The sequence below is a fragment of the Talpa europaea genome, assembly GCF_964194135.1.
Source record: "Talpa europaea genome assembly, chromosome: 11".
NCBI lineage: Eukaryota > Metazoa > Chordata > Mammalia > Eulipotyphla > Talpidae > Talpa > Talpa europaea.
The window spans coordinates 65,331,348-65,343,934 of NC_140078.1; the positions used below are offsets into that span (position 1 = coordinate 65,331,348).

The following is a 12,587-nucleotide window of genomic DNA, read 5'->3' on the forward strand; positions in this document are numbered from 1 at the left end:
GGCAAAAAAATGTAAACATGTTATAATGGAGACCATAACAATAAAAGAAGTAAATGTGAGCTAAGAAAAGTAATTTGTGCAAGCAAGCCCAGGCCTAGAAATCTTAAATTGCCTGCCGTTTTGAAGATTCTGGTCTGTCTCCTCCAGCCATGCAGATAAAGGAATGTGGGCCAGGCCCAGAGATGACCTTTTGGTGTTTTTTGGTCCCAGTGAGTGATGTTAGCTTGTAGTTTCAGAGTAATTTCAATACTTCAACTCTCTTTCCATGTTCCTTTCATAGCTGCCTTGTCTCAGCTCCTACGACAGCTACTGCAGCAATCAAGTAGCCGCCAAAGCTCTGCTGGACCACAAAAAACAAGATCACCGAGTCCAAGATTTCCTACAGCGATGTTTAGAATCCCCCTTTAGCCGCAAACTAGATCTCTGGAATTTCCTTGATATTCCAAGAAGTCGTTTAGTAAAATACCCTCTGTTGCTTCGAGAAATTTTGAGGCACACACCAAATGATAATCCAGATCAGCAGCACCTGGAAGAAGCTGTAAGTTTGTTTCTTTCTCTCTTCCCTTTAAATTTTACTCTCCCACCTATTCCCCCCATAATGGCTAAAGGATTAAGAAAATGGGTGAATGATGGGTTCCTGGGACTTGGGAATCTTGGGTTCCAGGTTAGACTCTGTCGCATTTTGATTTTGCAAGTGATTTATCTCCCTGCCTTAGTTTCCTAACTGTAAAACAGTGTTTGCATGAAATGTACGCTAAGGTCCATTTGATTCCAAAATATCTTGATTCTGTGTCGGTGGCACTGTAGTTTGATTGTTACAGTTGCTGTGAGGGCTAAGATCTCTGTGAAGATTTTAAATTGAATATCTCTGTTTAGTAGCAAGTGGGAGTTGCGTTTGTGAAAAGCAAAACTCTTTTGTGAAGTTGGCAACCACTTAGGATCCCTTTACCCTAAGCTCCTGATTGCAGTGTGGGGTCTAGTTGATCTTCTCACCAGCAAATGTTTATTGAGTGTGAAGAAATATGGATTCTTCCCTGACAGCACTAGAAGACCAGGGAGAATGGGATCCTTATCACAAACATTGTAAATGATGAACCTTCTGCCCAGAGAGCTCAGTTCCAATTGTGGTGCTCAGCAGGGCACACAGGAAAGATTGGCAGGTCAAGAGGAATGAATAAACTGATCAAAGAGATGCATGAAATGCAGGACCACTCAGGTCTGGGAAATGGCCTGGATCAGTCTGCCTGGGTCCGAGAATACTCTGAAGAGGCAGCAGGAGAGAAAGCAGAGGATAGGGATTCAGATCTGCTTATAGAGGGTTTTAAATATCAATGTGAGACCTTTTTTTTTCTTTGTTGTGTTTTTGTTTGTTATCTGTTTTCTGAGCTGAGATTTGGGTTTCATATCCCAATTGCATCACTGACAAGCTGTGTAACCTTGGGCCTGTTATTGTCCTTGTCTGTAAGGACAGGGGACAGAAGAGAAAGAGACTAAAGCCTGGAGGCAAGTTAGGACAGTGCTGCCTGGTCCCTGGAAACCTGCCCAGGGAAGTGGCAGTGCACATGGAGACTAAGAGGCCAGTACAAGGGTTCATTCCCTGACTGTAACTGGGACAATGACAGAGGAACATGTGCATAGGTGTTTTAAATATTAGAAGCCTTGAACTTCTGAGCAAACTTTGCATCATCTCCCAGAAAGGTTTTGTTTTGCTTTCTAATAATAAGCAGCAAGATACATTAATGGTTGACATTTAAATTCAACTAGTAAATCAACTTTATGTGATTGCCTTGCAGGTTATGTATCTCATTTAATCCTCACAATAGCTAGGAGATAGCAATTCTTGTTGAGACCGATTTCGAAATGAAGCTAAGAGGTGCCAAATAATCTGCCCATATTCAGAGCCAGCAAGTGATGGAATTGATGTCTGAATCCTATCAGTGTAGACTGTGAATCCTGTGCCGTTTCTACTTCTTTAAGATGTGATAACATGGAGCTAAAAAGTGGGTCATTTATTTAAGCCCCTATTGCAGTCTGTCCACCAGGGCTGGTGGAGAGGCTCACTGTTGCAGAGCTGGGCCAGGTGCCCCCTGTAAGGCTCAAAAAGAATGAGGACTGACTCCTGATTCAAGAGGTCTTCGATGTGTCGGCATACACAGACCAGGCCCCCAGTCCAGCACCAGGCGGGATGCAGGCATTAGGGATGAGGCCATCTTACTTCGTCTGTTTTTATTACTGGGAAGACTGCAATAGGTTGTCTCCTCTCCATATTTCATCTGAGCAAGTGTGTGGTCTGCAGGAATGAAAACAGGGAGCTCTAGCTAGTCTAAATAATCACTTTTTTGAAGCACATGAGCCTGCTCTGGGTTTTATAGTAAAGATTTCTTTTTTTTAAATGTGCGGCATGAACAAACACTGCTTTGTTTAAAAAGCCCAGAGAGCTAGCTTGAATTTAAAAACAGATAAGAAAATTATTACAATATGAAAAGATGTACTAGTTTCCCTCAGTGCATAGGATATTATGCCATTTTCAAAAGGTCCATTTCCACCTAGGTATTTAGGCAGTTTGTGTGTGAATTATGTTATACCTGCACTCGAAATTGTCTGCAAAGGAAGTCTTCTGAACACACATTTACACAATGTCAGCAAAGCAATTTTTCCTCTTCTTTTCAAAATCCTTTTAGTATTACCCCAGATGAGGAGAAATATTTATCTGCTGGATACATCGTAAATATTTCATAAACATAAAATCACAGTACCAATGGAAGTTGATTTGCATATTCCTTGAAAAATGTTTTCTTATAAAAAGGGAAAATACAGAGAGCTCTAAGTAAATTATCCGTACACCAAGCATTCAATCCTAGGATTAGATCTAAAAAACGGTCTTGCTTTTAAAGCAATACTTAAGCTATCACATCTTTATTAGAATTTCTCCATAGTATCTTGGAGGATTTACAGAAATTTTCTGCAAAAGAAAACTTCTTCAAATAGGACTTTGGACGGCCTCCCCTGGTGGCTCAGAGGTTGAGTGCTGGGCTACGAGACTGCCCGCAGCCTCTGCAGCGCCGGTTCGTTCCCCAGCCAATGGTGAGGGTCCTACAAAAAAAAAAAATAGGACTTTGGCCTCCCTGGTGACACAGGAGCTTAGGACGCAACACTATGAAGCTGTCCGCAGCCACTGCAGCACGAGTTCAATCCCCAGCCATGTGGGTTGACCCATGTGGCGCAGCAGACCTCTCCCGGCTCACCCACTGCTCCCCTCAGCAGTGTATTTCAGTCAGTCTGCCTGTTCTGCTCCCTACTCTGTCTCTGGTGAATCCTCTCACCCCCACACCTCTGGCCTGTGCCCCAGTTCTTGTATGCATAAATACATAAATAAATAAATCTTTTAAAAAAAAAAAACAAATAGGACTTTGGATATTTAGATATTCCAGAGATGTATTTTTAATTCCAAGGATTGTTTCAGCCAGAAAAAGTTTCTTTAGACCATCTCTCCTCTCTGCCCACCACCCTCCCCCAACTCCTTTTAAAAAAAACACTGCAATCAATGGGAAGAATAGGCATGCTTTTGATGCCACAACAGGGAAGGCTGCTCTTCTTGGTTCATGTCAGCAGCCAACAAATAGATGACATTACCACACGAGGGACTAGACAGACAGGGCTTTCAGCGGCCACTTTGAGGATGACGATTCTAGCATGTGTGGGCTTAAAGCCCTGTTCTGTTACCAGCTGTATCTCATCATCTCTTTTTACTAGTTGTTTCCTTTTAGTTTGAACCCTGATGAGAGAGGCAACAATAAATTTAATTTAAATGTACAACTATAGTAACCGTCTACATGTTACTTTTTCTCGCTGAAATTCTACAAAGTAAACTCACTCTACAGGCAGCCATAAATACAAAACAGTATTTTTAATAAATGAAAGCAGACCAAGGCTTACTGTAGAAATGTACATGCAGGCTATGAAATAACAATGGTTGTTTCCATTATTTTGTCTCTTTATATATTTTTTTCAAATACCAGAGAAAGCACAGCCTTTGAAAGCTACCTAGGGGATCAGGGTGGCATTTGGATTTATTAATCTTCATGTGATATGCCCTCTCTGCTATCCAGCTCCTGAGTTAAATTAGGGAGTGAACACATCTTTATGCCTATTATGCATCTTTCTGTTTCCTGGATACTTGCAGGAAATTCAGAAAAGTGACGCAAATGCTAGTTCATTCCAGCTACCGAGGCACACCTAGTAATAACTAACTAATAAGTTGAGTCACAACAACAAATGCTAAGGTTTTTAAAAGCAAGGAAAAGGTATGAATTCCACTACATATTAGAAGTGTAGTAAGCTAAAAGGGCAAGTAGAGATAAAACAATTGCTCAGTTACTTAGATACCTCTCCCATATTTTACAGCTTCTTCAGGGCAGGGACCCTGTCTCACTTCTTTGAATTCCACCATCTAGTCTGACACTGAAGAGTCTCAGCCTGCATTAGGTGAATTAATTTGAAGGATGAGCCACAGCTGTAGTATATTTTGTGAAATTTTTGTTTGTTTTAAAATAGTGAATATTCATATTTAAAAACTGAGAGGGGAGAAAAACAAATATATTAAAATGTTCTATTTATTACTTGGTTTTTGTCCATAAAATTTAATTTCACAAGATTTATATTCAATATTAGGTTGACATCAAAGTTCAAAATAGCCCTTTTCTGACACAAAGAGCCTGTATTTTTTAAAAAGATAATGTGGGGTTTTTTAAATTATCAAAGTAGTGCTACCACCAATGTTTGGGAATAGTAAAAGCATTAGTAAATGATCTTTGAAGCTCTTAATATCTACAAAAGTGTACAGATGATGTATCTGTCCATAGAACAGAGTTACCAGACTTTACTCAGAGCTGTAAGATCTTCTGTCAAATTTGCATGGGAGTGCCAAAGTTATAAATGGGTAGAAGTTTTCATTCAGCTGCTTTGGACAGAAAGTATCATTTCACTGGCATGTGAAAAATAATCACAATTTTGAATTCACTATCACTTTAACATATTGCACGATCTGGTAGTTTCCTGCTGAGTTGGTCTCTTTTCAAACCTTGCTTCTCAGAAATTGGCTTTTCTGTTAAGCAAATGTGACCAAGAAGAGGCCTTATTAACATTTCTCATCTGTTGAGTTCTTTTCAGTTAACATTGCGACAAGAAAGATGGGACTGTTAACCTTTTCAACAGTGGAGGAAAGAACATTCTGCTGAAGAAGTTATCACTTTGCCTTTGATTGGGGTCTTTGTATTTTTATTCAGTGAATTTCTCATTCCTTTGTTTTCCAGTATTTTCTGGTTTTTAGACCTATTATGTGATAAGACAGCAACCCATCAGAATAAATGCCCACTGATCATATCTGTGCTGTTGTTTTGTTTTGCTTCATTTTCTATTAGTAACACTACCCACCATTGCTTTGAAACCCTTCTACCCCTAACTTATTTATATGTGCTGTAGGCAAGGGCATGAGTGTACATAGATAAACTGTCCTATCATTACTCCTGTGTCCTTTCTTTCCATTCCTAATTTTCTGTCCTTTATAAAGCCATTTATGTTTTGTCACTAAAGCGGTAGCCAAACCATTTATTCTCACCCAATTAAAAAATACTGTTTGTAGGTTAGAGTGAATATATAGAGACCTTCGACTTTGTTTAAAATCCCTGTTCTGGACTACTTTCTGCTTTGTGTTTTCTCTCCTTGACCAAATTTTTTATATGCCTATGTTTTCAACACTGTAAGCATGTTTTAAGAAATGTACAACATGGAGGGCCTCCCCAGTGGCGCAGCGGGTTGAGTGCAGCACTGTGAAGCTGTCTGCAACCTCTACAGCACAAGTTCGATCCCCCGGCTGGCCAGGGAGATTCCCACATGGTGTGGCAGACCCCTCCTGTCCCGCCTGCTGCTTCCCTCAGCAGAGTATTTCAGTCCTTCTGCCTGTTCTGCTCCCTTCTCTGTCTCTGGTGAATTCTCTCACCCTCCTGCGCCTCTGGCCTGTACCACAGTGCTTGTATAAATAAATCTTAAAAAAAAAAAAAAAGTACAACATGGAGCTCAGTAGCTTTCAATCCTATGCATCAAAGGCTATGTGTTAATATCTCTTCCTCTCATATAAAATTATGTTTCAACATGACTTTTATATATACTATATATATTTGATTATGTGTACAAATAGAAACAGTATACTAAAAGCAATTTTTCCCTTTTCCAAAGCAGAAACTTAGATAATAGTATCTTAGAATTAGATTCAAATGCATCTTGGTGACTTTCTAGGGTGAACCCCTGGTACTTGGTGTAGGTAGTTTGCTTACTTCCCTGTACTTTGTCTTTGTTTCCATAGATAAACATCATTCAGGGAATTGTGGCAGAAATCAACACCAAGACTGGAGAATCTGAATGCCGCTATTATAAAGAGCGACTTCTTTACTTGGAAGAAGGCCAGAAAGACTCCCTGATTGACAACTCAAGAGTACTGTGTTGTCATGGTGAACTGAAGAACAACCGGGGTGTGGTAAGTGGTTACTTTCCTTCAAGGGTCTCATTCTGGGCCTCCCCTAACACTTAATCCATTTGATTCTGTCTCCTGTTACCCTATCTTCCCTATCCAGGATGAAAAATTGCCTTCCTAGTGTCTCATGTTATAATGGCCCATGTATATATAAATATATCCATAAGGATATATACAATTATATACATTTTATACTAATTATGAAGTATATGTAATAAACATCTATAAAAATAAAGTAAAATTATTAAAAAGGAAGAAAACAAAAGCATAAAAGAAAAAATAAAACAAAGAACACAAAGGAAGTTAATATAAAAAAGAAAAAAAAACAGAAAAACAAAAAAGAATCAAAAGCAAATAAAGTGGGCTTCCCTGGTGGAGCAAGGGGTTAAGCACTGCACTGTGAAGCAATTCGCAACCTCTGCAGCACGAGTTTGATCCCTGGCCCTCCAGGAAGCAACCCACATGGCGCAGCAGACCACTCCTGTTTCGCTCACCCGCTGCTCCCCTCAGCAGTGTATTTCAGTCAGTCTGCCTGTTCTACTCCCCACTCTGTCTCTGGTGAATCTTTTCACCCTCCCGCATCTCTGGCCTGTACCCCAGCTCTTGTATGCATAAATAAATAAAAATTTTAAAAACATGTATTTTAAAAGAGCAAATAAAGTAAACATCTATTTTGATTTATATATAACTTAAATTCAGAGTACACAATCAGAGATAATTTTGAAAAATAATAGAGGGTGCCAACTTTTTTTTTTTTTTTTAGGTTTGTGTGGGGTTTTTTTTAATTTTTTTTTTAAGATTTATTTATACAAGAACTGGGGTACAGCCAGATGCGCGGGAGGGTGAGAGGACTCACCAGAGACAGAATGGAGAACAGAACAGGCAGATCCACTGAAATACACTGCTGAGGGGAGCAGTGGGCGAGACAGGAGAGGTCTGCCCCATCATGTGGGATTCTCGCAGGCCAGCCAGGATAGAGCCTGCGCTGCAGAGGCTGTGGACAGCTTCACAGTGTGGCGCTCAACCGCCTGTGCCACCAGGGAGGCCCAAGGGTGCCAACTTTTTATTTCATTTGCTCATGACCTTTAGAGACAAATATAGATTAACATCTCCTTCCACTTTTATACCAGAAAATAAAAGGTGATTTTAGTGTGTGTGTGTGTGTGTGAATATATATATATATATGTAAAATGGAGCTACATATATCTATATGTTTATCTATATAGATACACACACACACACACACATATATTTACATCATTGCTCATTTTGATACAATGTATGCTTGTATGCTTTCTCCTTTTAAGTGTAATCCCTGTAAAATTCCCTACCACCGATTCACCCGTGAACCATCTCCATAGTCCCTTGTGCTTTTCTCTCCCCTGTTTTGATCCCTCCTCCTCCCCTTCCCTTGCAGAATATCTCTGATTTATGGTTGCCTACTAATTTTTTAAAAATTATTATTGTTGCTGTTGTTTTTTCCTGATCCCTTATTTGGTTCCCCTGTATTCCTCCTATAAGTGAAACCAGCAGATATTTTTCTTTTTCCTCTGGCTTATTTCACTGAGCATAATCCCTTCCAGCTCCATCCATGTTGCTGCGAATGACATGAGTTTGTTTTTGATTGTGAACAGTATTCCATTGGGCATTTGGGTTATTTTCATATCTTACCTATTATGAATAGTGTTGCAATAAACATAGGGGTGCAGGTGTCCTTTTGAATTAATGTTTTTGTGTCCTTTAGATAGATACCTAGGAGTGGAATTGCTGGGTCATCGGGTAGCTCCATTTTTAGTAGTTTGAGGAACCTCTACACTGCTTTCCATGGTGATTGGACCAGTTTGCATTCCCACCAGCAATGTAGGAGAGTTCTAAAGGTGATTTTAAAAAGATGACGCCCTCCTGAAAAAATCCCTTTACCTGATTATTCAGCACTTTATCTTTTTAAAGGCACATTTAAACCTTTTTACAAACAAAATGTACTTAAATTACCTCCCCCATATAGAATCATAATTTGTGTTTCTGCCAGCCAACACTTGGTTGAACTTTAGTTTTTCTAGGAGTCTGTGTGTATGTGTCTTAGGGTGAGGGTTAGGGGACCCAGAAGGTTCTTTCTCCCAAACATAAAATTATCTGATAACGTTGAATGTTCTTACCTTGCCCCAAATCAAGATGACTATGTGAATTTCTACCTCTGCTCTCCTGGTCTCCTTTTTGAGACCCCTAGGTTGACACTCAAATATATCCATGAGAAAACCAGGACCCAGCTACAAAATTCTTACTTTTTTTTTTTTCACTTCAATCCCAAATCATTTCCAAACTGCAAGGATAGTCTGGCATTTGGATTTAAACAGAGCCAATTTATCCTAGCTTCACCAGCAACATTGCTTTCATGATGTGATTTGAGGCAAGCCTTTGTTTTTGAGACTTTTTTTTTGTGCACGACACATACATCAGTTAAGCACTACCTCTTCAGAGAACTGAAATTCCAATAAACTTAATTGAGAAGGACAACTTCTTTGATCATCTGCCTTTGAGTCTATAGCAGCATGCTCTGATTTCCTCTGTAAAGGGCAGTATTCTGAGTTAGGAGTGCCTGGATGAATTTGATAATTAGCTAGCTCTGTGGTTGACGGAACAAGTGTTCTGGGTTTTGATAGCAAAGATTAATGGTAGACCTTGATATACCACTCTCATCCTTTCAGATAATTTTTCATTTTGATCTCTCAGAATTTTATCAGGTAACAAAAAACAAAGCATGGGCAAATAGTTTCCCCCTCCGTTTCATTATTCTCTTCATTTTCCTCCCCTTTCTCATTTTTTTTTTCAGAGCTGGAGTTTGTGTGTGTCTGGACTCAAGTTGTGACTTCCAATTTAAATAGTGCCCCTTCCAATTTAAATAGTGCACCCTGTTTGCAGATGTCTGTCTGCAGAAAGGCTTTCTGTAGTGGGACCCTAGGAAGGCACTCTTGTAGGAATGAAGTTGGATCTGGAAATGCCTTCACTCTACCCAATTTCTATTATCCTTGAGGTAGATTTGAGCCTGGGAATTCATAATCCAGAATGAACCTGGACTCAAGGACCTCTTATCCACAGATATTGCTAATTAGCTACTGGTTAGATTGTTGCTTAGGGAAATCCTATGGATTCTTCTCTTCCAGAAACTACATGTTTTCCTGTTCCAAGAAGTGCTTGTGATCACACGAGCTGTCACCCACAACGAGCAGCTCTGCTACCAGTTGTACCGGCAGCCGATCCCTGTGAAGGACCTCCTGCTGGAAGACCTGCAGGATGGAGAAGTGAGGCTGGGCGGCTCCCTCCGTGGGGCATTCAGCAACAATGAGAGAAGTATGAATGGCAATCCATTCTGACCTGTTGAATGTCATTGGTCATGGTGGGAATGCTGACTGGTGAAAAGAAAAGAATTGTGATTTTGGAGTTAAACAGCATTTCAATGCTGTCTCATCACTTACTGATTACGTAACCTTGTTCAATCTCTTTAAGCCCGAGTTAACCCATCTGCAGAATGGGGGTGCATACATGCATATTTTCATATGATTATTTTTAACAATTAAATAAGATATTGCACCTAACTGGTGAGGGCTTCCTTTTTTTCTGTCTCCTTCCACTGCATAAAAGAAAGCTCAGTATCAGATATGCCTAGCTGCATAATGGTGATTAACAGACTTGTCTCTAAAGAGACATAAGAATGGTAGTCTGACTTGAGTGTCCCTTAGTAATTTCTCAAATGAGCTTCTCTAAAGGAATTAACCAAGAGAAACTATAGTAACAGTGTCTTCTATGTGTCAGGCACTGTTCTAGACACTAGTACACACTGATTAATGGAACACTTAAATTCCTTGCCCCTGTGGAGCTTAAAATGTGATGGAGATAGGTGATAAACAAATATTCTGGGTGCTCTTCAGAAAACTGAAATCCAGCAAGGGGATAGTTAGGGATAGCAACAGGCATTCGGTTTTAGACAAACCAGTCAAGAAAATCTTCTTTGATAATAATGACATTTGAGCCTCTTGGATTAACATTGGCATCCTATTATCAAAGTAATTAATATGTCCCACCTCTTACCTACTCATCAGTCCCTCCACCCTAGTGGTGGTGGTAATAGTAGTAGCAGTAGTAGTAATAATAGTAGTAGTAACACAATTCTTGAGTACTTACTATATGCCAGGTATTATATAAGCACTTACCTGTATTATCACATTTGTCCCGCATAATTATTGTATAGGGAAGGTTCTCCCATTTTACAAACAATGAAATTGAGACATAAGGAGTTAAGCCACTTGCCCAGGAGAAGAGTGGAATCAATTTATCAGAAGCAGTGGTTCCCAGGCTGTTGGTCATAGGGATACTAGAGCAAGGGGATTAAAGACAGATGTTCTGTGAACAGCATTGCACATGGCATGCAGGGCACATTAAGTGCCAGTTAATGTTGTTGTTATTAAACTAATTAAAACATCTCCCTCATTGTGCACTATCATTTTTTAAACATGTAGCATGTGGTGCTTGTTGAGGTCATTAAAATGTAATTTCATTTTTAAATGAAACTGAACTTGTAATAACTGTGTCTTTACATAACTTTTCAATCATTTGATGTTAAATATACATAGGTACTATTATGTGGAGGAGCATGGGCATGCTTTGATATTATAAAAATCTTCTTAAACTTGAAGAAGCTCTAGCTTGGGGCAATTGTTGAATGTATAGATTAGCAGGCCCACCTTAGACCTGTGGAATCCAAATCTCTAAAGCTAGGACCCATTTTTAATAAGCTTCCCAGGGGACTTTCATATCCAGCCAACATTGGTAACCACTATTCCACGTCCCTTAAAAACAACATTTAGTTTTTCCAAACTAGTACCCATCTGCTAGCTTTGAGGGCAGCTAGAGCTAGATTCCTCTGGTTGGTTAATAGTATCATAGGTAAGCTGAGCTATGTCCTGGATCAGTGGGACACCTTTTGTAATTGATTAGTGATGTCTGCGAAAGGTACTCAACACATGCTATCTTTGGCCTGGAAAATACCAGTCTACTGACTTTTTCTCATGTGTTTTTCATTTCTAGTTAAAAACTTCTTCAGAGTAAGTTTCAAAAGTGGATCCCAAAGTCAGACCCACTCACTACAAGCCAATGACACCTTCAACAAACAGCAGTGGCTCAACTGTATTCGTCAAGCCAAAGAAACAGTTCTCTGTGCTTCCGGGCAGGCTGGGGTGCTTGACTCCGAGGGACCGTTCCTAAATCCCACCACCGAGATCAGGGAACCACAGGGAGAAACAAAACTGGAGCAGATGGACCAATCAGACAGTGAGTCAGACTGTAGTATGGACACAAGTGAGGTCAGCCTTGACTGTGAGCGCATGGAACAGACAGATTCTTCCTGTGGGAACAGCAGGCACATTGAAAGCAACGTCTGACAGAAGCATGCATACTTCCTGAAAGTAGTCCTGTGTCTTACCTGTACAGTATTTTGCATTCCACATATGGAACGGTTTGGAGAAGCACTTTTTAATACTTTTGTGACTGTGTTGAGCTAGTCTCTTGTATCTGTGCCCTTGTCCTTAGTACTGTAACTGCCAGTATGTCTGTGTGAGCTGGAATCTGTGGCAACCATTAACCTGTATTGTATTCACAAATGTCTGAATGGATGGAGAGGTAGTTGAACAAGTTACTTTCAATTGTCCTGCTGGATTTAAAAAAATAACAGAAAAAAGTCTCTCTCAACTACTGTTTCATGTAGATTGCTGGAAGAGTCCTTATTTAGTGCTTTTCTAGCTCTTTGACATGGTAACTGAAGGCTTGGAAATTAGAGAGCCTTGCAAACAAGACATGAAGGAAGTCGTGTGGGTATTTGATAGCACTTGAAGGAGAAACAGGAAAAAGCCATGCATGGAATGAACTTATTTCAATGTTATCCAACTAGAAAGCCGGAAAACATCTTGGGGATTCTGGAGGCTTATATTTGCAAAGAAAGCCCTTTCTCGACCTTGCAGCTTCATCCAGTGCAAATTGATGCAATAGTCTATTTGGACATGAAAGG

The 12,587-nt window shown here is 39.9% G+C and overlaps 1 protein-coding gene across 4 annotated transcripts in view; it reads left to right on the top strand.

The window, feature by feature from the left end:
• Positions 1-11,964, top strand: part of ARHGEF3 (Rho guanine nucleotide exchange factor 3) — a gene marked incomplete at both ends in the record, with an annotated part of 233,359 nt that extends 221,395 nt beyond the window's left edge. For all 4 annotated transcript variants that reach the window (XM_084247482.1, XM_084247479.1, XM_084247481.1 and 1 more), the window contains 4 exons: positions 281-538; positions 6,362-6,532; positions 9,691-9,877; positions 11,612-11,964. In XM_084247482.1, coding sequence (XP_084103608.1) covers positions 281-538; positions 6,362-6,532; positions 9,691-9,877; positions 11,612-11,964 — 969 coding nt within the window. The remainder of the gene's footprint in view (positions 1-280; positions 539-6,361; positions 6,533-9,690; positions 9,878-11,611) is intronic.
• Positions 11,965-12,587: the final 623 nt, after the last annotated feature.